At 47.7% G+C, this 23,685-nt stretch overlaps 1 protein-coding gene across 2 annotated transcripts in view; it reads left to right on the forward strand.

Annotated features, from left to right (window-relative positions):
• Positions 1 to 23,685, forward strand: part of PDS5A (PDS5 cohesin associated factor A) — a 1,291,333-nt gene that overhangs the window by 129,550 nt on the left and 1,138,098 nt on the right. For both annotated transcript variants that reach the window (XM_069631774.1, XM_069631773.1), the window contains exons 7-8: positions 5,970 to 6,050; positions 16,347 to 16,487. In XM_069631774.1, coding sequence (XP_069487875.1) covers positions 5,970 to 6,050; positions 16,347 to 16,487 — 222 coding nt within the window. The remainder of the gene's footprint in view (positions 1 to 5,969; positions 6,051 to 16,346; positions 16,488 to 23,685) is intronic.

Raw genomic sequence — 23,685 nt, forward strand, 5'->3', positions numbered from 1 at the left:
TTCAGGAGGTCGGCCCACCACACCTCTATTCTGGGTCTTTGGGCTGCTTTCCAGCCCATTGCAATTCTCTGTTTGGCCAAGATCTAAGCGAAGTCTTTCATTTTACTGATGAGCTTCAGGTTGCGTGGTCTGCCAAAACCCCCCCAGCATGCATGCCCATACTGACTCCACCTCCAACTGAATCCCCTTTTGGGACAGATGTTGTTTAACCTCCATCCAGAATCTGCCCACTTCCAGGCATGCCCAGAACATGTGAATCATCCTGGCATCTACCTCCCCACACCTTGGGCACTTCTGTGTCACTGAGCTTCCAAACCTGGCAATTCTACTAGGGGGTCATATATGCCCTGTGGGTGACGTATAACTGGATCTGCTGTAGCCTCGCATTCCGGGACACCTTCTTATGATACCTCTGGGCCCTCCCCCATTGTCCGTCTAGCAAAGGTTCTCCTGCCTCCTCCTCCCAGTCCCGCCTCAGTTGGAGCAACTTCTTGCCCACCCTGGTCATCAATAATTTGTAAATTCGGGATATTTCATCCCCGCCCTCCGAAATATCATACATCGTCTCAATGATTGTATGGGGTTGTTCCGCTAGTACTACCCCAGGCCACCTTTCTCAGTCGCTTAATAATTCTTGTATATGTAATGTATTGTCCTCTGTGTACCCCGGTGTCCTCCATTATCTTCTGGAAGTCTAGCACCTCCCCCTCTTGCCATATGTCCCCGAGGGTCGCAAGGCCCATCGGTTCCCAGTATTTGCGGATCACTTTTATCATTTGCGTGTCCTCACCGCACAGCGCCACAAGCGGGGAGCTTGGGGTGGGATTCCCCGCTACATGCCACGCTCTGCACCACATTTTCCGACCCATTTCCAGCAATCTTGCACTACCTTGCATCTCCGATTGAGGCAGCCACACCAGTTTTCAGAAAGAATGGGGCGGAATCCTTGCTCAACAGTCCAACTTCGGCCGCCGCTTCTTCAGACAGCCACCTTACCACATACTGGAGCTGTCCCGCCATGTAGTATATCTTGAAATTCTTTAGGTTTTTGCTCCCCTTAATACATGGGTTCTGCAGCTTCCAAAGGGCCACCCTTTTCCTGGAATTATGCCACAGGAAGCCCCTGCATAAGCTATGGAGCTTCATGAAAAAGCGTTTGGGGAGCATGTATGAGATGTTTGTGCAAAAATGTAACAGCCTGGGCAGGACCACCATCTTGATCGGGGACGCCCTTCCCATCATGGCCAGGGGGAGCTTTGCCCAGAACCCCATACTATTCCTGAGCCTTCCACTGCCCTTTCCATATTGTATTTATGTTCGTCCGCAGCCATTTGATATATGTTAATCCCCAAGTATCGAAATGTCCTGGTCTGCCAGGGTATCGGCAAAACAGGTAGGTTCCTGTGCGGGGCCCCTCTATCTCCCAAGGGGAACATGCTTGACTTCTTGGGATTTACCGCTATGCCCGAAAGGGTCGCATAGCGGTCCATCACTTCCAGGACATACTGCAGGTTTTCCTCTGGGAATCGCAGGTACAGCAATATCGGTGAACAAAATCAGGTGCGGTCCCCCCTTCGTATGGATTCCTATCTCCCTGTACTGTTGTCTGAGACAGATCGCTAGTGGTTCTAATGCCAGAATGTAAAGCATGGGCGACCAGGGGCAGCCCTGTCTAGTGCCCCTACCAAGCTGCCATTTATGTGACATTATCGCGCCTGTTTTGACTCTGGCCATTGGGGAGCTGTATATCATCTTAACCCACCTCGGGTACCCTGGTCCAATCCCGTATTCTTTTAGGGCCGCCAACAACCACGGCCACCTCAGAGTCAAAGGCTTTTATTGCATCTTGCGAGACTATAGCCATTTTGCCTGGGTCCTTCTGTCTGTTCTATAATGTGGTGTAGTCTCCTGTGGTTGTCAGTTATATTCCTGCCCGGAACATAGCATGTTTGATTGGGGTGTATACGTTTCAAAATTACCCTTTTGAGTCTGTTTGCCAGCTCCGCCGTTAGAATTTTGCTGTCTTGGTTCAACATGGATAGGGGTCTATATGACTCAATCTGTGCTTGGCTTGCCTGTTTTCAGTAGCGGTATAGTCACCGCCTCCCTCAGACTCCGGCAGCCTTTCTTTCTCGAACGCTTCGTTGAGCATGGCCAGCAGCGGGGGGAGTACTGCCTGCTTATGTTTTATAGAATACACTAGGGAGCCCGTCCGACCCCCGGGGCCTTGCATGTGGGGAGGTGCAGAACCACTGTCTCTAATTCCTTTATTGTGATTGGGGCGTCCCGGTTCTCCCGTTCTTCATCGTTTAATTTGGGTAATCCTATATCTTCCAGTGTTTCTGAATCTCTCATCCCGTCTCCTCCCCCGGGTCCTCATAGAGGCATTTATAGAAACTAAGGAACCCCTTGCTAACTCCCGCTTGGTTGTCCCAGATCTGACCTTCCTCTCCCTTTATCGCTATTACAACTGGTCTCGGTGTCTCATTTTTATATAGCCATGCTAGCACCCTTCCTGGTTTATCTCCCCCTGCGTGTTGCCTTTCAATATTTTTTTATAATTCAATTTGCATGGTCTTTCCCAGTGCTCCCTACTAGTTTGTTGTAGTAAGTTCACCTGTTCGGCGTCCTCCTGTGAGGTGCCCTCCTTCTGCATAATTTCTTCCGTTCCACCGTAAATCCTTGGGTCAGCACCCCTCTGGTTATTTCTTTGCAGCAGCATTGTTTCGATATATTATGTGGGGTTTGGTCCCTCTGCTCCCTCCGGCAAACCCACAATGCATACGTTATTCCTCCGGGCACGTTCCTCCGCTCTGTTTTCTAAGTTGCTCACATGTTGTTCAAGGATGTGGATCTCTGCTTTATGAGATGCACTTGCAGCCGTATTCGGGGATACTTCCTATTCGCCTGTACAGTCAGCTAACGTTCTGACATCTTGTTTGAGGAGGTTCACCTCTTCCTGCACCGCTCCTACTATAAGTTCCAGTGCCGCCTTCAATTCGACCATAGCCGATTCCAGTTTTGTTTCCTATGCCATTTTCAGGTCTGCTCTTGCTTCCAGGATTTGCTGATCTTTGCTCGTGTTGTCCGTGCCCATGGTGGGGGGGGGGTCCCCTCTCCTTGCTCCTGGCTCCTTCTGCTGTTAGCGGCGTTCTGGCATATTCTTCCAGCGTGGGTTGTTTGTCTTTTGTTTTAGCCTATTTGTTGGCCATCTTGATGTGTCATGCGTTTCATCGCGGGCACCCCGGTGCGTGGCCTTCAGTTCCCCAAGGCATTTTCAAGTCAGCAGTGGCCCATGGGGGAGCCGTAGTAGTGGGAGTCTCTGTGCTCTGTCAGTACGTGTCCGGAGTGGATTGTGTCCTCCCACGTACTTAATCACTATCACTTCTTATTGTCCTTATGCCCTGACTCCGGGCAGCGCAGGTCGCTGCCAGCGCCCCCGGGGCTCCTGGTCCTGTTTAGATGTTGTTGCGGGCCTGGCTGCCTCAAACAGTGGGTGTTGCTTGCTGGGATTGAGCTCCAGCGCTCCCCCACTCCAAGTTGTGCCCTCAGTGCCCTCACATGGAACAGGCGGCTTAACTGGCTGCCACCGGCTTCCTTATATTGCAGCCCTCACAATCTCGGCCAGGGCCTCCAACCTGCTGCCTGTGTGACCGTCCCTCATTTGGCATACGATGGTATTCGTTTGCCCCTTGTTTTTCAGTCCTCTTGGAACTGCTCTACAGGGCAGCATAGGCAGGGCCCACCGAGCCTCTCCTGTGGCAGCCTCTCGCGTGTGTATTCCTTGTTTGTTCGTTTACTTATTAGTAAACCGAGCTCGCTGCCACGTGTGCGGTGCAACAATGTATCCTCTCTGGATCACTTCAGGGCAAGTCAGCGTGTGTTCATGGGCCCTGTGGGGTGCGCCCACTGTCCAGCTCAACTATGTCACCCCCAGAATATGCCCGAGGTCGGTTGCGAGCAGTAATCCAGGCGTGCTGTGCTCCTGGCAGCTAGTGCCGTGCCCCTCTCTCCTACCGCTGTCTCCCCCAATGCCCCTCCACCTGGGGTGCTATCCGATCGCTGAGTCCACCGTGGCTCTCACCGGCAGGGATTGTTCGGGCAGCTCCGCCCGCGGGCATCCCAATGTTTACTTCACGGGGCTCCTATGTCCCCAATACGTGTCCGCCATTCGGTGCGCTGCTCCGCATCATTACATAATGCGGGTGCTGGAGAGCGGGTCCTTCATCGCTGCGCGTGTTCTAGCGCAGCCTCTCAGCCCTCAGGGGTTGCCGTACCCCGCTGCAGGCGAGTCCCGAGGGCGATCCGATTAGGGGTCCCCCCCCCGCTATACTCTTTCGTGTCCACAGGCACTGGCTCATCAGCGCCCGTTCCAGCTGTGCGGGAGCACCCACGCACACTACCTTGCAGCCGTGTCTGCCCGTCGCTGGTGCCTCCCTGTCCTGGCACAGCCGGCTGGGTCCTTTGTCCGCTCGTCTCGTCTGCCATTTTTTTGTTCCTTTCATGAGTATGCGACCACAGCAACGTATGGGGCCAGAGTTCCGAACATCTTATGGGCTCTAGAAGTTTGTCGAGCATGTGCGCTACCTTCATAAGCGGGCATATGATTTTTCAAGGCTTCTGTGCATCTGTATATGCACTGTCAGCGAGGATCATTTACAGGATCTCAGGAGCTCCACCGGAACGCGGCGACTCACATGGCTCTCGTAGCCATGCCTCACTATATTTTCCTATTGTCTACCATTTAGGCATTGAATCCTGCTCTTCTGCTTTGCTCCTGAGACCCGAACCCTCCACTAGATCTCTTCTGGGTGTCACCTAGGAGCGACTGCTTGCTTGTGGGTACCTGTGGGAAGGAACTGGACTTTGCATGACTTTGCGTCATAGCCACATGAGATGGGTAGGGAGTAAGTTTGAACCTTCGGGCCCTCCAACGGTAGATAGGATAGCTTAGACGGTAGGGGTTTCTTGTCATGGACCTTTGGGAGCACGGAAGCGTGGGTTAGGGCAGAGGGAGTCCACAGCCGTTCGAATGACCAGCTATAACCTTAGTCTAGACCCTCACAGCCCTCACCACAAAGACTTGAAAGAATTGTTAGTAAAAACCCATACACTTTCTACTGGACTTGTGACTATATAAAGGTGGTCCCTGACGTTAGACAGGAGTGTCTTTTCCTGTTCAGCAGGTTGAGTGGTCTGTCCGAATCTGCCATTAATCTGAATATCCGTTTTAGCACAACTTTTCAGAGCATAGTGAAGATGGCTTAACACAGACAAGACAACAGACAAAAAAACATTCCATAGCTTAGAATGCGAAACAAAAATGTAATCCAGCATGAACACACTGCAAGAGTAGCATGTCACAAATGAGGTTAGTGGGCTCAAAACTGAAGGGGCAATCTGTTTTTTGGAGAACATGCCCCAGCAATCGTAAGCGAGCAGGGTACAACCAATCCACTGCTCCTCCATTCTACCCTTTCCTTTCATTAAGATGTGCTAGCTGCTGACTACAGGAAACATTTTGGCTCTTTGGCAACCTGATGCATGTCTCATCCTTCGAAAGAAATATTGTTTTTTATAAAATGATGTTCTTTTTAAACTTGTTTTCAGCCATCAAGCATCTATATTTAGGAAAGTAGGAAAGGATGTACCTGTGCTGCTAGGTTTCAATTCAATGCACGTTTTCAGGATTCTGCATACATTTGCCTAACCTAGCAACCTAACATTGTACTGATAGCTCAGGGTATGGTTTCTCAGTGTTGATGATGGACTATTATGTGTGGGTGTTTTATTTGTAATTTTTTTTTTCTCTCCTTTGGTTTGTTAATGTTTTTATTTGTGATCTGTGACTTTCTTCTACACATTGTGAAACATATGCTCTGCTTCCATATAAAGGTTCCAGAAATGGTTTTTTGGCTTAGAAACGTTTGAAAGTAGTTATCTAATAAAACCAATGTTTTGTCTTCCAGAATCTAAACAAGCAAGCATTTGATCTAGCAAAAGCTCTGTTGAAAAGGACTGTGCAAACCATTGAGCCCTGCATTGCCAATGTACGTACACGCTTTCATAGGCATTAATGTTTTTCATTTTTTAAGTGAAGATGGCTTTGGTGTTTAATGGGTGTTCTTGAAGTTCTGCGCAGCTACCCTTTTCTTCCTTTGACATTCAAGTTAGTGGCCTGTATTATGTTTTATCTGCTCTACATAATTGTTCCCAGTTGGTAAATTAACATAGGTGAAAACTCTGCATGAAGATTGTATGTGCCCAGGGATTGAATCCGGGCTTTCATGCGCAGTAGCTAAAAGTTCCTCTGTATAGAGCTAGCCCCTAGTAAGTTGGAGCTCCCACGGGGGAGTAAGGAGCTAGTACATAGCAAGACACAAATATTACTTTGACAATATAACATTTTGTCCTTTCTATATGACCAATTAAGCTTTAAATGTTTTCCACGTGTGTTCTAATTTTCCTTTATGCAACATCCCTAACAGTTTATCATGTAGTTATGTTTGTATGGTACTAGTTGGCATTGGCAATCATAATTAGCTCATTGTAGCAATTGGCCTGTAGCGAATCAGGCTTTTTTTTTAGACTAGAATCAGGAGCCAATAGCTTCCAGCTCCTTGCAGGTTTGATCCCTGCATGAGCACATGTCATATGAATGTTACATTCACAAGCACAGTATGTCTAACGGGTGGGGGTCTTATCTACTTGCTTATTCTGAACCTCCCACAAAATCTCTTGTTTTCAGAAATTATTAATTTATATTTTTTATTAATTTCTAACAAGTGAATGGTGTTGGTTCCCTGTCCAGCTAGTTGAGAATATTTTCACCCTCAAACCTGCTGAATGATTTCATGGGTGATACCTTGAGCACAGAGCTAATCTGTCCATCGGAACATGCACTGGACTGACCGATGTACATAGGACACTTTACATAAAAATTTCATCCAAGCCTAGAACATCTCCCCGACTTTGGAGCAATACCCATAACACAAAATATGGAAGTTGTGTGTTGCAATGACTATACCTGGATGACCTTGTTAGGGAGTTTTATGCTCTATGCTCTCCTAGTTAGACCTACAGCACTTTTTGCTAGACTTCTGGACCTTTTTCTTTATAGCCTGAATGAATGGAGCCTTTTTCCACTCATTTGTTCGTATGGGTCCTACCTTTTGGAACTCTGTTCTGTGTTGTACTTTTTCTGTGGAGTCTACTTTCCTTCATATCTCTTTAAAGGCACCTGTATTTTACTTTTGCAGCACACAGCTCCTTATGGGCAGGGTTGCTGGGAAACCCTTAGGGTTCTCCTTTGAGATTCTTTCTGTATCCTTACTTTCTACTGTTCAGGATAGAGAGATACTTTGTATCTCTCCTAAAACTTTATATTCGTAGAGATTGGCACACTGACTGGTGGTAGTGGACATGTTCTACCAACTATTGTGCTATCTTTAACCGCAGACTTTATTCACAGTCCCGGTTGTGCATTCTCCAGCATGGGGTCTCGCATGGATTCACATGCTCATGAATGGTCCCCCTTGTCAGGCTGGGAATCCTCCGTAAAAGAAAAGACTGTTTCACTTTCACCTATAAACTGTATTTCTCCTCTAAACCAATTTCTGTACTCTGGGGTCATACTGCCCCCATCCAATGACAGTCCTCTCCCTAAGCCCCTCCTCTGGCAGCCATCTTCAGATTTTTACTACACGCTTCAGTGTTGGGAGTCTGCGAGTCTGCATTCCAAGCTATTTGTATGTTTTTTCATGGTTTTTCGACAGAAAAAGTTCTGTTTTTGCTTCAAATGAGCCTGTGTGTTCTTTTCTCCATCTGCCGACATTGGGCATCTGCTGTCAGTGAATTTCAGCACCCCTCAAGGGTGAAGATTCTGGAAGGTCATCGGACCTACTTCGCGCCCTCTGGCCATGATGGAGAAGGAGGGAAGGTCTCTTTTCAGGCCCTGCACCTAATGCGGGCTACCAAACAGGTTTGTGGAGGACAAGCACTTGCAATGCCCCTACTACCTGCACACGATGACGAGGGACAGGCACAGTAGACTGGCGGCGTGGCTCAACACCAAGGACTCTGACCGGTGCTCCAAGCAGGGTCATGCCTCACCCAGGACCTGGTGGTCCGAGGAGCGGTCTTCAAAGTCCTTTGAGAGCACCTCATCCGTGGGGGCCCAAAATAAGGCCAAGAACCGCAAGTCTGAGTTTGCCGCGGAAGCAGGTCCCAATGTGGATAGGGCGCAATCGACATCACTGTCTGCCTCCATTGCTAGCCGGCAATCAAGCTCCTGCTCAAAAAGGAAGTCATCTAACCTTGCTGAACGTGGTGAGAAATCCGAGAAGCTGCAGACGGAGGTGAGGAAGGCCAAACAGCGCAAGCAGGCCCAATCGGCACAGGGTGTAAGACCTTGTCGGCAACGGCGGCTGCTACTACCACAACAGCGAAGGGCGCTGACCCTGCAAAGATAGCCTCTGCTGCTCAGATGTCACTACCCCCCAGAAGCGACACCACTGCAGTGACCAGGAGTTCTTGCACACGGTCCACGAGGATAACTACGGCGACGACGGCAGGGCCTAGTTTTCCTATTCCGCCTTCTCAGCCGAGGGACATTTCCTTGGATATTCTGTCGACCCTGCACACCTTGTCAGAGATACAGATGAGGATGGCTTCGGCACCTGGGGTACCCCCAGGTCCCTGATCGGCCTCCTTCAAAGAAGAGGAAGCGTCATCTGACGCCCCCATTTTAACTACTGCCACCACTTCAACCTCTGCCACCACGTTGGGTCCATTCTCCCCAGCAGACCCAGACACTGGTACGGATACAGCCATGACGGACGACGATGAGGATATTGTCACAGCGGACAGAGAATCTCCACATTTTGATGCTCCACAAAGGGTGTCTCCACCGCATGAGGTGGGATCGTTACACTCCATGATCTCCAGAGCCTCCGAGCTATTCCAACTAGTGCCCGAGGAAACCAAGAAGGAGGGCTTCTTGTACCAGAGGCGCGAGGCCAATTGGAAGACTGTCATGGCGATGCCCCTTCTGGACGATGTTTGGGAAGAGGGCCTGGCCCTCATGAAGAACCCTTGCACGGCTCCAACCAAACGGGATAGGCTGGAGAAGTATCAGGTACCGGACTCGGCACCCAAGGGCCTGAGGTCGTAGCCCTCGCTGGATTTGGTGGTATCGGCGGCTGCGAGGAAACAGTCAGCCAACCCTTCCTTGTCTACAGTCCCTTCAGACAGCGAAGGTAAGAGGATGGATGCCTTGGGAAAGAAGGTGATTTACACCACAGCGTCCACTATCAAGGCGCCCAACGCACTGGCGATCCTAGCCCGGTACGACTGGGAGTTGTGGTACAAGCTGGGTTCTATTCTGGAGTTTCTCCCCGACGATAAGAAGATGGAGGCAAACGCTCTCTTCCAGGAAGGAGAAGGTAGCGTCTGATCACGCCATCACAGTGGCACTGGACGTCAGCGGCATTGGGGTTCTGGCAAATGGGGAACGGTGTCTGCCTTCATAGCCAAGGCTGGATGAAGGCCACGTATTTCCGCCAGGAGGTCCAAGTGAAGGTGCTGGACATGCCCTTTGACGGAGAGAACCTATTTGCGAAAGTCGTCGACGAGTCACAACAGGCCATCAAAACAGACTGCCCGTTCCCTGGGCACCCTCCAGCAGCACTGCTCTTCTTTTTGCTCCTCCAGGGGAAAGTTGATCAGGTCTTCAAAAGGCTTTTCCACATCGTACCGTCAGCCTTCTAGATCCACAACTCAGGAAGACTACAGAGGCTGTTCACAGGCCTACGGTAGCGGAGGACGCCAGCGCCCAAAGCAAGCCTGAACCGGCCGGGACGTCGAGGCCCGCACTCGTGCACCCCAGTGGAAGGCCAGCTGACTAGGTTTGTCAGTGAGTGGAGAAAGATCACCACCGATAGATGGGTGCTGGACGCTCTCGCCCAAGGACACACCCTGGAGTTTCAGCACAGGTGTCCGAGGGTCCCTTGGGTTGCCTGTTAGGAGCAGCACATCCCATAGCTACTGGAAGAGGTACAGGCCATGTTGCGAAAGCGGGGGGGGGGGGAATAGAGCTAGTGCCCCAGCAAGTCTGGGGCTCCTTAGTCTATTCCAGATACTTTCTGGTCAGAAAGAAGATGGGGGGGGGGGGGCGGTCCAGGGGGGTGGGGGTGTGTGTGGAGGCCCATCCTAGACCTACGACATCTGAACAAATACCTCAAGTCCCAAAAATTCAGGAAGGTCGCGTTGCAATGCGTTCTCGGACAACTGGAAAGCAGAGACTTCTTGACGCCGTTGGACCTGGAGGACGCCTACTTCCACATCCCCATTCACAAGAAACATCGAAAGTTTCTACTTTTTGTGGTGCTGGGACAGCATTACCATTTCAAGCCCCTACCTTTCGGCTTGAAGTCGGCACGCAGAGCGTTCACGAAATGTCTGCTACCAGTGGCGGCCCATCTATGCCTACAGGGCATACACTTTTACCCGTACCTGGAGGACTGGCTGATTAGCGCCTGCTCGTGGGAGCTGGCTGAAGGCCAAGGGGTGATCGTCTGGCTATTAACTGATCTGGGATTCTCTGTCAACTATCCCAAGTCCTGCTTAACGCCATCACAGAATGAGCTGTTCCTAGGCACCAGACTCAATAGTGTCTTGACTGGCGTCACACTCGGAGGAGAGGAAAGCAGCCATCACTGGGGAGAGGTGCAGCGACTGTTGTCAATGAACACTGCCACGGTGCGTGCCATCAAGTCGTTACTGGGCATGTCCTGCGTCTACCTCGTCTGGCTCTGTGATTCCTTCAGGAATTCCTGGACACCCGCTGGATACAGGTGTCCGAAAGCTTCATGGAAAAGATCTCAATGATTAGTTCCATCAGGCGATAGTATGGTGGTGCGTTCTCTCCAACATCGACCAAGGCACTGGATTTCAGATCCCGCCATACCAGGGGACTGTCACCAGACAAGCCTCCCTAGAGGGATGGGGAGCGCACACTGGGCGTCTGCACGCCAGAAGCCTGTGGTTGCCGGAGGAGAAGGATCTTCATGTCCATATCCTGGAGCTTCGGGCAGTGTTCTGGCCCCTCAAGTCGTTCCTTCAGTCTCTGAAAGGCAATGTGGTGAGGATCTTCACTGACAACACCACCACCATGTTTTTAATCGGGATGCAGAGGGGCACTCCACCCCCGGCACCCTCCAAGGAGAACCAGGACTTGTGGCACTGGGCCGTCAGATAGGGGATGTTCCTCGTCCCTCTCCACCTAGCAGGAGTCAAACACCATCGCAGACTCCCTCAGCAGTGAACTGTGCTCCTGCCACGAGTGGGAGCGTCATCAGGATCAGGTGGACCGCATGTTCAAGTGGGGCAGGCCCCAGATTGGTTTGCAACGGTGGCAAACTCCCAAGTGCCAGACGTATGCCGGTAAGTTCCACCAGCCGAGGAGCCTGGGGGATGCGTTCTCCTTTCCGTGCGAAGGGCTGTTCCTGTACGCGTTCCCTCTCCTGCTAAGAGTCATCAACACTGTGTCAATGCAAGATATCGCCCTGGTGTGGCTGAGCCAGATGTGATATCCGGACCTTCTCAGCCTGTCGGCGTTGACTCTGTCAACCTGCCGGTGGTTCTGGATCTTCTCACCAGAGGAGGCGGTGCAATCCTTCATCACAACCCAGGATCGCTGAACCTGAGGGCTTGGCTCCTGCAGCCCTAAAGTTGGAGGATATGAGTTGCCTGCGGACGCCAGGGAGGTCCTTGCCAGGGCGTCATTGACTTTGAAGTGCTACGGTCACAAGTGGAAGTGCTTCTCTTTGTGGTGCCCGTCTCAGAAGATTACCCGTTATCCATACTTGCTATCCTTCACCATGGCCGGACTGGCGCACGCCTCTATCAAGGTACATCTGGTGGCTATCTCCCACTGCACCAGGTCTCCAGAAAGATCTTCACTTTGGTCTCATCGACTAGTCAAGGAGTTCCTCCAAAGGACTTTTTCAGTCTTTCCCACAGGTGAAGGCTCCTGCCCTGGGAACTCGGACCCCTTCGAGCCTATGCATCAGGCCCCTCAAGTTCCTCTCGTGGAAAACTGCTTTCCTTGTAGCAATAACCTTTGCCAGGAGGGTAGGTGAGATCCAGGCCCTATCCTGCAAGCAACTATACCTGACTTTCCACAAATCAAGGGTGGTGCTGTGGACGCAACACACTTTCATGTTGAAGGTTGCGTCAGAATTCCACCTCAACGAGCCTTTCGGGTTACTGTTTTATTTCCCCGAAGCCTTGATCACTGGCTGAAAGGGCCTTGCACTTGCTGGACGTTGCTTGTGCCCTGAAGTTCTGTGCGACACGAGTTTCGGGAGACTTCACAACTGTTCATTAACTTTGGTCCTGTGAACCATGGGAAGGCCTTGTCAGAGGGTTGCCTTTCAAGGTGACTCTCCGGCTGCATCACGCACAGTCATCTGTTGACGAACCGACCGCTGCTCGGTCGTCCGGGAGCCCACTCCACCAGAGCGATGGATGTGATGACAGCGTTCCTGTCTGGTGTGCCCCAGCTGAACATTGCACGGCTGCTACGTGCAGGTCCACGCACACCTTCACGAAGTTCTACTGCATCGACAGGGATTCCAGAGAGGAGTCCAGAGTCTCCCAAGCAGTGCTACGGAACATGTTGGCTTGAGGTGAGTCTGTTCCAGGGGCAAGTGCTATTTGCTTCTGTTGAGCCTTGCCACCTCCTGTGGTTGTGTAATGTTGTGCTGCTATGTATTCTCTTATTCATGAGCATGTGAATCCATGCCAGACCTCATGCTGGAGAAGGTTTAAGTTACTTACCTGTAACTATTGTTATCCAGCATGGGGTCTGGCATAGATTATGCAAACCCTCCCTCCGACCGCTGTGCGCCTCTTCTTGGTCATATTGCCACTTTATGTGCTTTCCAAATCTGAAGATGGCTGCCAGAGGAGGGGCTTAGTCAGAGGACTGTCATTGGATGGGGACATTATGACCCAGAGGACAGTTATTGGTTTAGAGGAGAAATACAGTTAAGTGAAACCATTTTTTCTTTTACCGAGGATTCCCAGCCTGACGGGGAATATTCATGAACATGCGAATCCATGCTGCTGAACAATAGTTGCAGGTTAGTAACTTAATCCATAGGGTCACTTAAGTACTAACTTGGTGGCTCCTTTTTTAAAAATCAATTTTGTTTAAAATTATTTATTTTTTTGGTGGCATTTTTAGCGTGGATGTTCTTTGCTAGCCCTTCTACCGTTCTGGGAGGGGGAGAGGTCTGTGTGTGTTTTGCCTTTCGTGGGTACCCTTGGGGTGTCCCCGGCAAGGCTCCAGTGTGTCTGGGCAGGCAGGAAGTGGGGGTGTAGTTTTTCACACTGCTGGTCTGGTCTTTGTCTGCCTGAGTGCCTGAATGGAACAGCTCCCTCTGGGGGTCTGGTTGTCCTGATTGGTCAGCCAAATTCCGCCCCTGCCCCCACCCACCCACCCATTCTGTAAAATGCTGAGAGAGATTGCAAAGGAGTGTGTGCTGGAACTGTATAAAAGGTGAGGCATCTGGAGTGAAGTCGACCACTGGAAGCTGAAGTAACGGACGACCAGAGACACCTGCAGACCCTGTGCAACAATGAAGCAACTACCGCTGTCCTGACCCAGTTTTCTGTGCGACGGAGGAGCTCCTAGGAGTTTCCAGAGCTGCGGAACCCCAATAACAGGAGACCTGCTGCCTATTTCGAGTGTATCGTCGCGGAAAGGCTGAATCCGTCCAAATCTTTGCTGAACCCGTATGGACACTCCAGAGATCCGATCCAACTCGCCCAGACCCCCTCATCAGAGCATGGGACTCCAAGAAGTGAAGAGGATTGACCGGGCAATCAGTGTCCTTTGTTGGTGCTGCAGAAAAGGTGCCAAAACCACAGAGTGAACCAAGAACAGCTAGAATACAAAGAATCGAATTAATAGTGGAAAAAGGCTCCACTCAAATCAGGATTGAAAGAAAAAGCTCCAGAAGTTCAAAACATGCTGGGGGGGGGGGTCTCCCCAGGAGAGGGGATGAAGCATACACATGATAATTCTCCCATAGCTTTCCTTGAAGCAAGAAGTTGGTCCATAGTATTGGAGTGCACGTAGAGATGTCCAGGCTGTCAACTCTTACCTCTGACCCAAGCTGCTGCTTTTGTTCCTTTTTCAAGTCCTTTAACAGGGTCCACTGTTGAGTTATCCTTCTAAGTATCCTTACTTAGAGACTGAAAATATCCACAGGAACATTTTTTGTTCTGCTGCTTCACAAGACTTTGAGGTCTCTCTGAACTGCCTTTTTTAGCTAGGGTTGCGAATTGGACCTTAAAGGCCCTAGTGTCTGATGAAACTGCCTCTAGAACCTTAAGCTCTGCCACTGTTTGACTAACCAACTGTTTTCCTTCCAAAAAGACTTTCTCATGTGGTTTTGCTAACTGAATACAATTTCTGTATATCTTTGTGTGGGCGAGAGTGCGCGTTATTACCGATAATACGGTAGAACTGTCACTAATGTCCAACTCTGTAACAATTGTAAACTGCAAGCAATAACCAATTAAGCAGCGGCCTTTGAAAAGTAAGTATTTTGATGTATGTTGGTTTAATTATCTAAGCATTTTAAGAACATTCCTTGTGTAAATATAATCTATATTTTAATATACATTTATAAGTACAAGTGTTTCTTTGCTCTGCTTTACTAATTAGGTTCAGTGCACCTAAAGCTCACATCTTCCTTTTAATGATGAGCCTGACTGCTCTGCCTCTCTACCAAGGTTCCATGAGTAGTACAGACTGATATTAAGAGTTGTGGACCTGTATACCTTTGGGATAGTTTTATGAAGTCTTACCTCAAGTGGACTTTAGGAAAACTCCCCTAACAGACCTTTCCTTTTGTAAACGCTGTATCCACTATCAATGTAAAAGGGATCGAGGCCCCGATTTTCACTACTATAATATATCCAAAGAAATTACAAGATAAAAAATCGCAGATGTTGCTGTCCAAATTCATATAATTGGCCTTAGTGAGTTTTATTTGTACTACCCATAACATATGCACCCAATTTAGACAACCATAAATAAGATATTTACACAACATTGCCTTAACCAAATGGCAGGCAACCGTTTTCTTCCGTTCATCGGGACACTATATGTTCTGCTGGGTCTTCACGTTCTACATGTGCAATGTTAATTGGTGGGTTATCTGCAGGCTTCGCCTGCTTAGGTGCTGCAAACAAGGGAACAAGTGGGACACTTCAACAGGCCCCCTTCTTTTTCACCCTATATTGTTTCATAATTATTGGAAAAAAACACCTGCTTCTGAACTTAATCTATATTGGAAATGGTATAGTTTTTTCTCAATTCTATTTTGTTTGTTTGCATATCTGGATTGCTCATAGGTGGGAGTCTGACCTGTTGGAATGAATAGGGTTTAATCCTTTGGAGACAAGTGATCCTGTTGACCAAGAAAGGGAACAAAATCTCAGTGATGGTGAAACCAGAACGTATCAAGACAGACTCCTGCAGAAGCAGGCTGGAAGGGTTTGAGGGGGAGCAGGGTTGAAGAATCAAACAAAACCGGCAACACCTGTGTGTGAGGAAGGGGGGGGCACAAGGGAACAGACGGGGGGGACCCGAGGGGTGGGAATGGCAGGAACGACCAGGCTGGCTATTTGTTTGGCGGGAAGTTAGGTTTGTTATTGGTTACCACTTCTGTAGCAATTACTGAATGGTTGATTTGCAATAAATACCACTGGTAAAAAGAATTGGGTCTGTAGGGACAGCAGTATGCCTAGTTATAGGTAGGAGGTGCAAATTGGGGAATTTGTCGACTGGTAGAAAGGCTACCATGATCCTATTCATGGATAATATGGAAACTCCTTTTGGGCCCTTTGATATTACCAGGTTATTCTGTGATGCCATAGTAAACTATCCTTGTCATTCGCTGTATAAACTGTCAAAATCCTGGTGGCCTCCATATCTTTCAAATAATCCTTGCATTGCCCTTCACTTGGTCATGGTCAGAAGACCTGAGCATTTTCCATGCTCTTTTACAAAAGTAAAACACGGATCCGTTCGACTGCCACTGCTCCTTCTCATTAGGTTTTATAAGATTACAACTGGGCCCTGCCCAAACTGACAATGTGTGCTACCTATTGTATACTTATAATTACACATTCAACTTAAGCAAGAAATGTAGACTTTGAGAAGCATGCCATGCGGAGAAAACTAGAATGGAGCTTGTTGTGCATAGTTTTCAAAGTGGTTACAGAGTTCTGAAAATGTAAATGAACCCTTTTTTTTAACCTATTTTCAGTTCTTTAACCAAGTTCTTGTGCTGGGCAAGTCTTCAGTGAGTGATCTGTCCGAGCACGTATTTGATCTGATCCAGGAACTGTTTGCCATAGACTCTCATTTATTGCTGTCAGTGATGCCTCAGCTCGAGTTCAAGTTAAAGGTAAGGGTATACATTTGGTATTTTGATTTTTCAGCAAAACATAATTTGATTTTATTTCTACATTTGCCAACTAGATAATAGAATGCTTCAGGGCTAGGACCGTGAACTGGTCAAAGACTCAGAATTGAATATTGCTTTGTTCTTAATTCATTGCAGTACTGAAGGCATCATTGTGCATAGGTTAATTCACTTTTTTAAAAAAAATGTTTGCCTTTAAGAACCCTGTACCCCATTCCTAAAAACAATTACCATCTAATCGTTAGCTTTTTAAAGCTTAACTGCAGAAAAAGCTGTATGAAACCATTTGTTAGCACACCATTCCTCTGGTTTCATCTTTAATATATAGTAAACTATTTGTGAAGTGGTATTCTATTGAGGGTACATAGCACACAAACTGATAGTAAGACATTTGGCACTCTGCTGCTTGGTAACTTTGCTTTGTTACAGTTGATTGAAGTGATCCTGTGGACGAGTAGGAATAGCTTGTTGAATGCTGATCGATTTGAGCTCTTTTGTGGGTGTGTGCAGAATCTGCTGTACATAGATTGCTGTAGGTCATCAGTGTGAGGTTCATAAGATGTAACAGAGGCATAAACTGGATTCTTTAAAAGAAAAAAAAAATCTTTTTAGTGGATGGATTTATTATAGTACACACCAAGCTGGGGAGCAACTGAGCACTGCGCAGGTCATTAAGCAAAACATTGGTAGTGAAAATGTAGCACGTCATCAAGCAAACATTAGATCCGTAACATTGTACTGTGTGCCGTAGGACCCACTACAATGGTGTTGGGCTCAGTATAAATATATCTTAACAATAACATTAGTAGTAATAACCTTATGATGCAGCATGCCACTGTGCATTTGGCATACGTATATGTGGCTGCTGGTGATCACAAGGTTGATTCTTTTCCTGGATAGAACACAGATTTGAATAGTGGTGCATTAGCTCAAGGGACTATCCTGCAAGGAAACCACCAGCAACCCTCTGGTCTGACATGGTCCACTCGGCACCTCAGGGGCAAGACATCCCATCTGAAAGTGGAATGAGACACTGTATGTCCTCCGAGTAGTTAGCGTACACTATGCCTTCTGTGTCGGCATTCAAAAATGGGCAATGTAAAGTTGTTGAACAGGGTTGGAGACACGCGGGACTCCACAATCATCAGCCATGGCCTTCTCGTGATAGTCTCTTGCTTTGCGATCTGACAGAGGATTTGACCCAGTTAACTGCATCGGAAGAGGAGGCTGAATCTTGTAGTCTGGACAGGAGCATTGAGTGATCCACTCAGTCAAAAGCGGCTGACAAATCTAAAAGCATCAGTAGTGCTGTCTTACCCTTTTCACAGAAATGGAAGATATATTTTTGTATGGCACCCATACACAGGTGTTTCAGAGCACTATGAGGCCAGGGAGGGGAAACGAGGACAACAAAACCACGATCTTTCTAGGCCCAGTGACATTGAAAGCGTGCATGGGAGAGGGAAGGGGGAAAGTGCGGGGAGGGGTGGGGGGAGTGGAGGGAGTGGAAAGTGCTGAAAACGTGATAGAACAGGTCGTGCGGCCAGCATGTGGGAAGTGCGAGAATAATGTGTAGGCAACGGGTGTCTGACAAGTGCTGGAAGGGGACTGTAGGGTTGCAGATACAGACCCAAGTGCAGGGGTTGCCAGGAGGCATTGCGGGTGTGTGGCTGGGAGGGCAGGGATCTGGGCTCAAAATCTGAGGGTAATCAGGTGCCTGGTGCCAAAGCAGACAGATTAGCAGGGGAGAGGATGAGCGAATGCAGAAGCAAAGAGGAAGGTCTTGAGGTGCTTCCAGAACCGAAGATGGTACTCAAGGTTCTGAGAGGGGGGGGAGGCTGTATCGGAGGCAGGCAACAGCTGAGGGAAGGTATCTACCCCCAACTCATTGCTTGGAGAAGCGACTGACCCTGAAGGAGTTGAGGGTGAAGGAGTAGAAGAGCTCGAGTAGGAATGTATTTACAGAGGGAGAGTTGAAGGTATTGTGGACGCAGGCCTCAGAGCCTTGTGGACAATGCAAAGGGTCTTGAATTTAATCCTTGCAGCCTCTTGGAGCCAATGAAGAGATTTCAGGGCTGCAGAGATAGGATCCTAGGGCTTAAGGCCAAGGAAAAGTCTTGCTGTCCTGTTCTGGATGAGCTGCAGAGGGCATAGAGGGGTTGCAGGCAGATTTAGAAAGAGGCTGTTGCAATAGTCCAGCCTAGAGAGAAGCAGAGCTCTGGAAACGGTGCGCATGTGGGGGAAGGAGAGGAAAGGAAGAATACCTCTGAGGAGGTGCAGTTGGTAGTTAAACTTTTTTGAGATGTCCGAGATGTTAGGAGAAAAGTAAAGTGTGGAATCTAAGATGGCTCAGAGGTTCTTAGCCTCGCAAGTGGGAGCAGAGAGAGGGCCAAGGAAGTCGGACCAGAGAGTGACAGGAAAGGAAGGTGCAGGTGTGCCGATGAGGAGGATCTCTGTCTTACTGGCATTAAGGCAGAGGTCGTTAGCAGCACTCCACTCCCGGATTGCAGACAGTCTGTGATGAGAGAGGGAGAAGAGGTGGCAGAGGGATGACTTAAGGATGACTTAAGGTCCAACATCGTGGACTCTGTGCTGTGGGAACTCCTGAAGCCAGACTGCTTCTAGCCTAGAATGTTGTGAAGGCCCTGAAAGTCTTGACTCTGAAGGTGGGCTTCCGTATCTAAGATCTTCAACAAAAAAGGGTGTGTTGGTGATCGGGCGGTAGTTACCCGACCAATTAGGGTAAAGAGATGGCTTCTTAAGCAGGGGTGAAATCCATGCCTGCTTGATGGAAGTTGGGATCACTTTTTCCTGGAAGAGATGTTCACAAATTTCATTTCTCTTGTGACGTTGACTACCTGAGCTGAAAAGCATTTTACTATTGTTCTCCAGCATGGGTTCTGGCATGGATTCACATGCAAACCATCCCTCTGTCCCCTCTGCGGCTGCTCTTTGGTCATGCTGCCACTTTTCTTGCTTACCAAATCTGATGATGGCTGCCAGAAGAGTGGCTTAGGGAGAGGACTGTCATTGGATGGGGGCAATATGACCCAGAGGACAGTGAGTGGTTTATAGTAGAAATACAGTTTGTAAGTGTAAGTGAAAGTGAAACTGTTTTTCCTTTACCGAGGATTCCCAGCCTGACGAAGGGGAATATTCATGAACATGTGAATCCATGCCAGACCCATGCTGGAGAGCAATAGTTACAGGTAAGTAACTTGTTCCATCCTTCTCTAACCATTTCTTTGAACATAAGAAATGGGAAGAAGTTGAGCAATACTTCAAATAAATTCCAGAATTCACTTTTGTGCTCCCTTGTGAGATTTCGTTTTAACAAGGGAAATATTGTCAATTTGTGATATTGGCATAACTGATCATAACTGTAGATTCTGTGCCCGGACCCTGTGCCATGACCTTAGAAACATTACAACATTTGGCAATAGACTACAACCTTGAAGGAATTGGGCATATTATATTTTGGTCACTCTGTATCCAATGCGGCCTTAATCTCAGCCTTGCATTTTTGCTATCGTACAAAATCCTCTTTGTCGACTGCTCTCACTGTGGCATTAATTGGAGATCTAGAAAGAATACAATTGATTAATGTATAATTTTTGTGCTTTTGACTTTGAGAGAGGATAAATATTTTATGAAATAATTAAATCTTTTCAATTTTTGTCATTTAAAATTTCTTGTTTGTGTATATATATTTTGTAGGGAGGTTATTGGTGATTGTACATTAGACGGGTCCAGCTAGAGTAAGGTGAATAATTAAAAAGGGTGCAAACCCAGAGAGGATATACACCCCTACAAAATAAAAATGCATTAAATTACTATTTTATAGGAAAATGTAAAAAGGATGGAATAATAATCTTATGTATGTTTAAGATGTTTTTTTTATTTGTATTTTCTAATTCATTTGTTTTCACTATTGTTTTTTAATTCTGTTTGTGTAAGGTTTATTATAAACGTGCATTTGTAAGGTGCTTATACATCAAGTAAACTGTTTAGCGCCCACAATATAACGGGGAAGGAACATGGGAAGAAAAGCAAATATAACCTACTAGGCCTTGTGAGCATTCAGAACTTGCAAGTGCAGATAGAGGGAAAGGATGAGGGAGGGGGGTGTAAGTGCTAGGAGTACCAGTGTTAAGTGCTAGGGAGTAAGCAGCTGTCAACTGCCAATAAATGTGTGCAGGCCTGTGGTGGCATAGGCCTGTGGGTTTCAAGGTAGGTGCTAGGAGCGGGCAGAGGCTGAAGGAGATTGGGTGTGGGACGCCAGAACCCAGGAGGACACTTAAGGGCCATGGTCACAAATGTAAGCAACTGTGGCATTTAGTAGTGGAGAGAAGAAGGGTAGGGGGTGAAAAGGAAGGTCTTGATGAGCTTCTGGAATTTGAGGCGATCTAACTCAAGACTAAGGAAGGAGGATGCTGTTCCATAGGAGGGAGCCTGCAGAGTAAAGAGATCGACCACCAGCTCCCTGTTTAGCAAAGTGCTTGACTGTTGGGGAGGATTCTCATTTCGAAGGGATTGTGTCCTCCCACGTTTTCCTTATCTTTGATATTTCCTAACATCCAGCTAGCTGCTTTGGAAAACAAATTTCCCCAGAAGGGGGCACTGCGTGTCGATGGCTGTCGAGTCGATGTCCCTCAGAGGCCTCCGTCTCGACATAGACATCATCATGGGTATAAGTAGCGCACGCATTGTCCTTGCTCAGTTCCGTTTTTCCGCGCTTCACAGCTTAGATAACGGAACGGTCAGTTCCGTGTTATTCTTCGAATATCTTTGAATTTCCTGTCAAAAATCAACAAGATGGCTTCCTCAGCTCCATCTACCCCTCAGTCCGGTTTAAAAAAATGCTGCGACTGTGGGACTAAGATGTCCATGACGGACCCGCACAGGGTCGGTCTTTGGTGCCTTGGGGCAGAGCATCCTTGTTCAGAGTGCGACGAGTGTATGTCAATGACGGCGAAGGCCTTCAGGGAGCTTAGAGGGAAATTGGAGAGCGGTAAGCCCCAAAAGTCCATTACCCCAACCAAACGCAACTTCCGTCTCCTCGTCACAATAAATTCTCCCGATCACCTTCTCGAAGTTAATCACATCATTCATCCTCTTAGAAACATAGTAAGAAAAGGCACCATATGTCGCGTTCCACCTCCTCCTCCAGTTCACTGGAGAGGGTCAGATGTACCACCAAACAGTTTCCTGGCACAGTGGGAGGAATTCCATAAAAGCATGTTAAAGGTGCCCCTCTCGAAGACACCTAGAGGCGATGCTCCAGGACAAAAACCTGGCAAACACAAAAGCCATGAGTTTTCGACCTCGCTGGGAGAAAACCCTTGAGTAGAGAAAAAGCCTCTGTGACGCACAAGAAGGCGTCACTATCGACTCATATGGCTAAGCCAAACACTGCGTCATCGACGCCCTCAGCGACTCCATCGAAGGATTAGCCATTGACGCCTAGATCGTCTACCTCCTCGTTGTCCTTCAAGACAATAGCTTCGACAACTCTGTCGAAGACGTCGACATCAGTCGATTCCATTGACAACCTCTAAGCCTGTAACTGTTTAATTTATGCCGCTGACGTCCTTGTCGACTATTTTGGCACCGATAGTGACATCCATAATTCCTACTACGTTTGAGAGAAGTTATATACCACAATCCCGTTCAGATTACTTCAAAACTTTATCCTCAATTTATGAGGGAGGAGAATGTTTTGATGAGGAAAGGCCCTTTTGGTCTAGAGTATGGAAGGCTATTTAGGATTTTAAAGAGGGCTCACACTCCAGACCAGGACTCTTGATACTGGCCAAGGATGCAGTGCACAATTAAACTTTTTTTTATGAATCTGGATTCAGCTTTGAGAAGGCAGCCAACCCATACCCCCCCCCCCCCTCCCCTCCCCTCTTAACATACACCCTGCGTCACAATGGACCAGGCCGGTGTGTGATAATGAAATAATAATAATTTTTTAATTTGGAATAAAAATCAAACGGTCAATATAGGGCAGGAATCACCAGTGTGGTGATAATTACACTGTACATTGATATAATGCACTTGGTTTGACCTTCTTACATGAGGTATATAATGCACAATTGAATAAAAGCAAGATTACTTTTTGGGTATTTTCGGATGGCACCACAGTTAGTATTTCCCCCTGCAACGCTCCATCAAACCCCTGTTAACCAAATTTTGTGTGGGTACAAAGGTGTAGCAAGGAGTCAGGTATACTAGGAAAAATCAGATTGAAAACCCTTAAAATTGAGGAAAATAGCACTCGGAATTACTAAATATTTGTTTTACATGTGCGGTTAAATGAATAAAGCAAGAATGAGTATGGCTGTATCAAAGAAGTAAGATAACTAGCAAATTACAAGGCAATGTGCTAACAATGGGCATACAGTTCAGAAAATCGACTTTGGAAGGAAAAACACAGTGCAGCAAATTCGCACGTGGAGAAATTCCAATTGATTCATTTCACAGGTTTAAAATGACAAAATGGCTTGGAATTTGGGCTAAACAGACAAAATCGGAATTCGGTTTTGATGCTATAGTACAAAGGCACCTCACAGGTATGATATGAAAGTGAAAGGGTGACAGTATGGGATTCTTAAAGGGAAAGGAGAAATCGGTTTTTAAAATGAAGGCATTTGCACAGGGAAAATCGGTTTGAAAAGGAAAATGGCAAGTTTTACTGGTACTATATTTTAGTGGCTATAAAAGAGGAATGTCGCCCGCGACAGATTACTTTGCAAGTGTAATCCCTTCACGCCGTGTCTCTTTAGATGGGAATTTAATACATTTATTCCAAATATTGCTAAGGACTTTATACAACAGACTGAAATGTTTGGGAAAGAACAGCGCTAACACACGGAGATTACTACGGATTTTCCTAAGAACAGTGTACAAAGAGGATTCGGACAATTTTAAGGATTTTGATAGGGCAGTTATAGGATTTCTATGGGATTGGACATAATGCAAGGTAACAAGCAAGGGATGCAGTTTTTGGTTACTGAGGGAAGGGAAATACTTACAACAAGCACTTGAATGGGGTAGCTTGGACAGCGAACCGGGTTCCTGGGCAGCAAAGCAAGATCGGGTCACTGGATAATCCCAAAAAGGGGTCCACAGCCTTTCCCCCTTTCCCCCTTTCTCCCTGAATTATTGGGATTTTAGT

This window comes from Ambystoma mexicanum, chromosome 6q, assembly GCF_040938575.1.
Source record: "Ambystoma mexicanum isolate Mex_15411 chromosome 6q, UKY_AmexF1_1, whole genome shotgun sequence".
Taxonomy (NCBI): Eukaryota; Metazoa; Chordata; class Amphibia; order Caudata; family Ambystomatidae; genus Ambystoma; species Ambystoma mexicanum.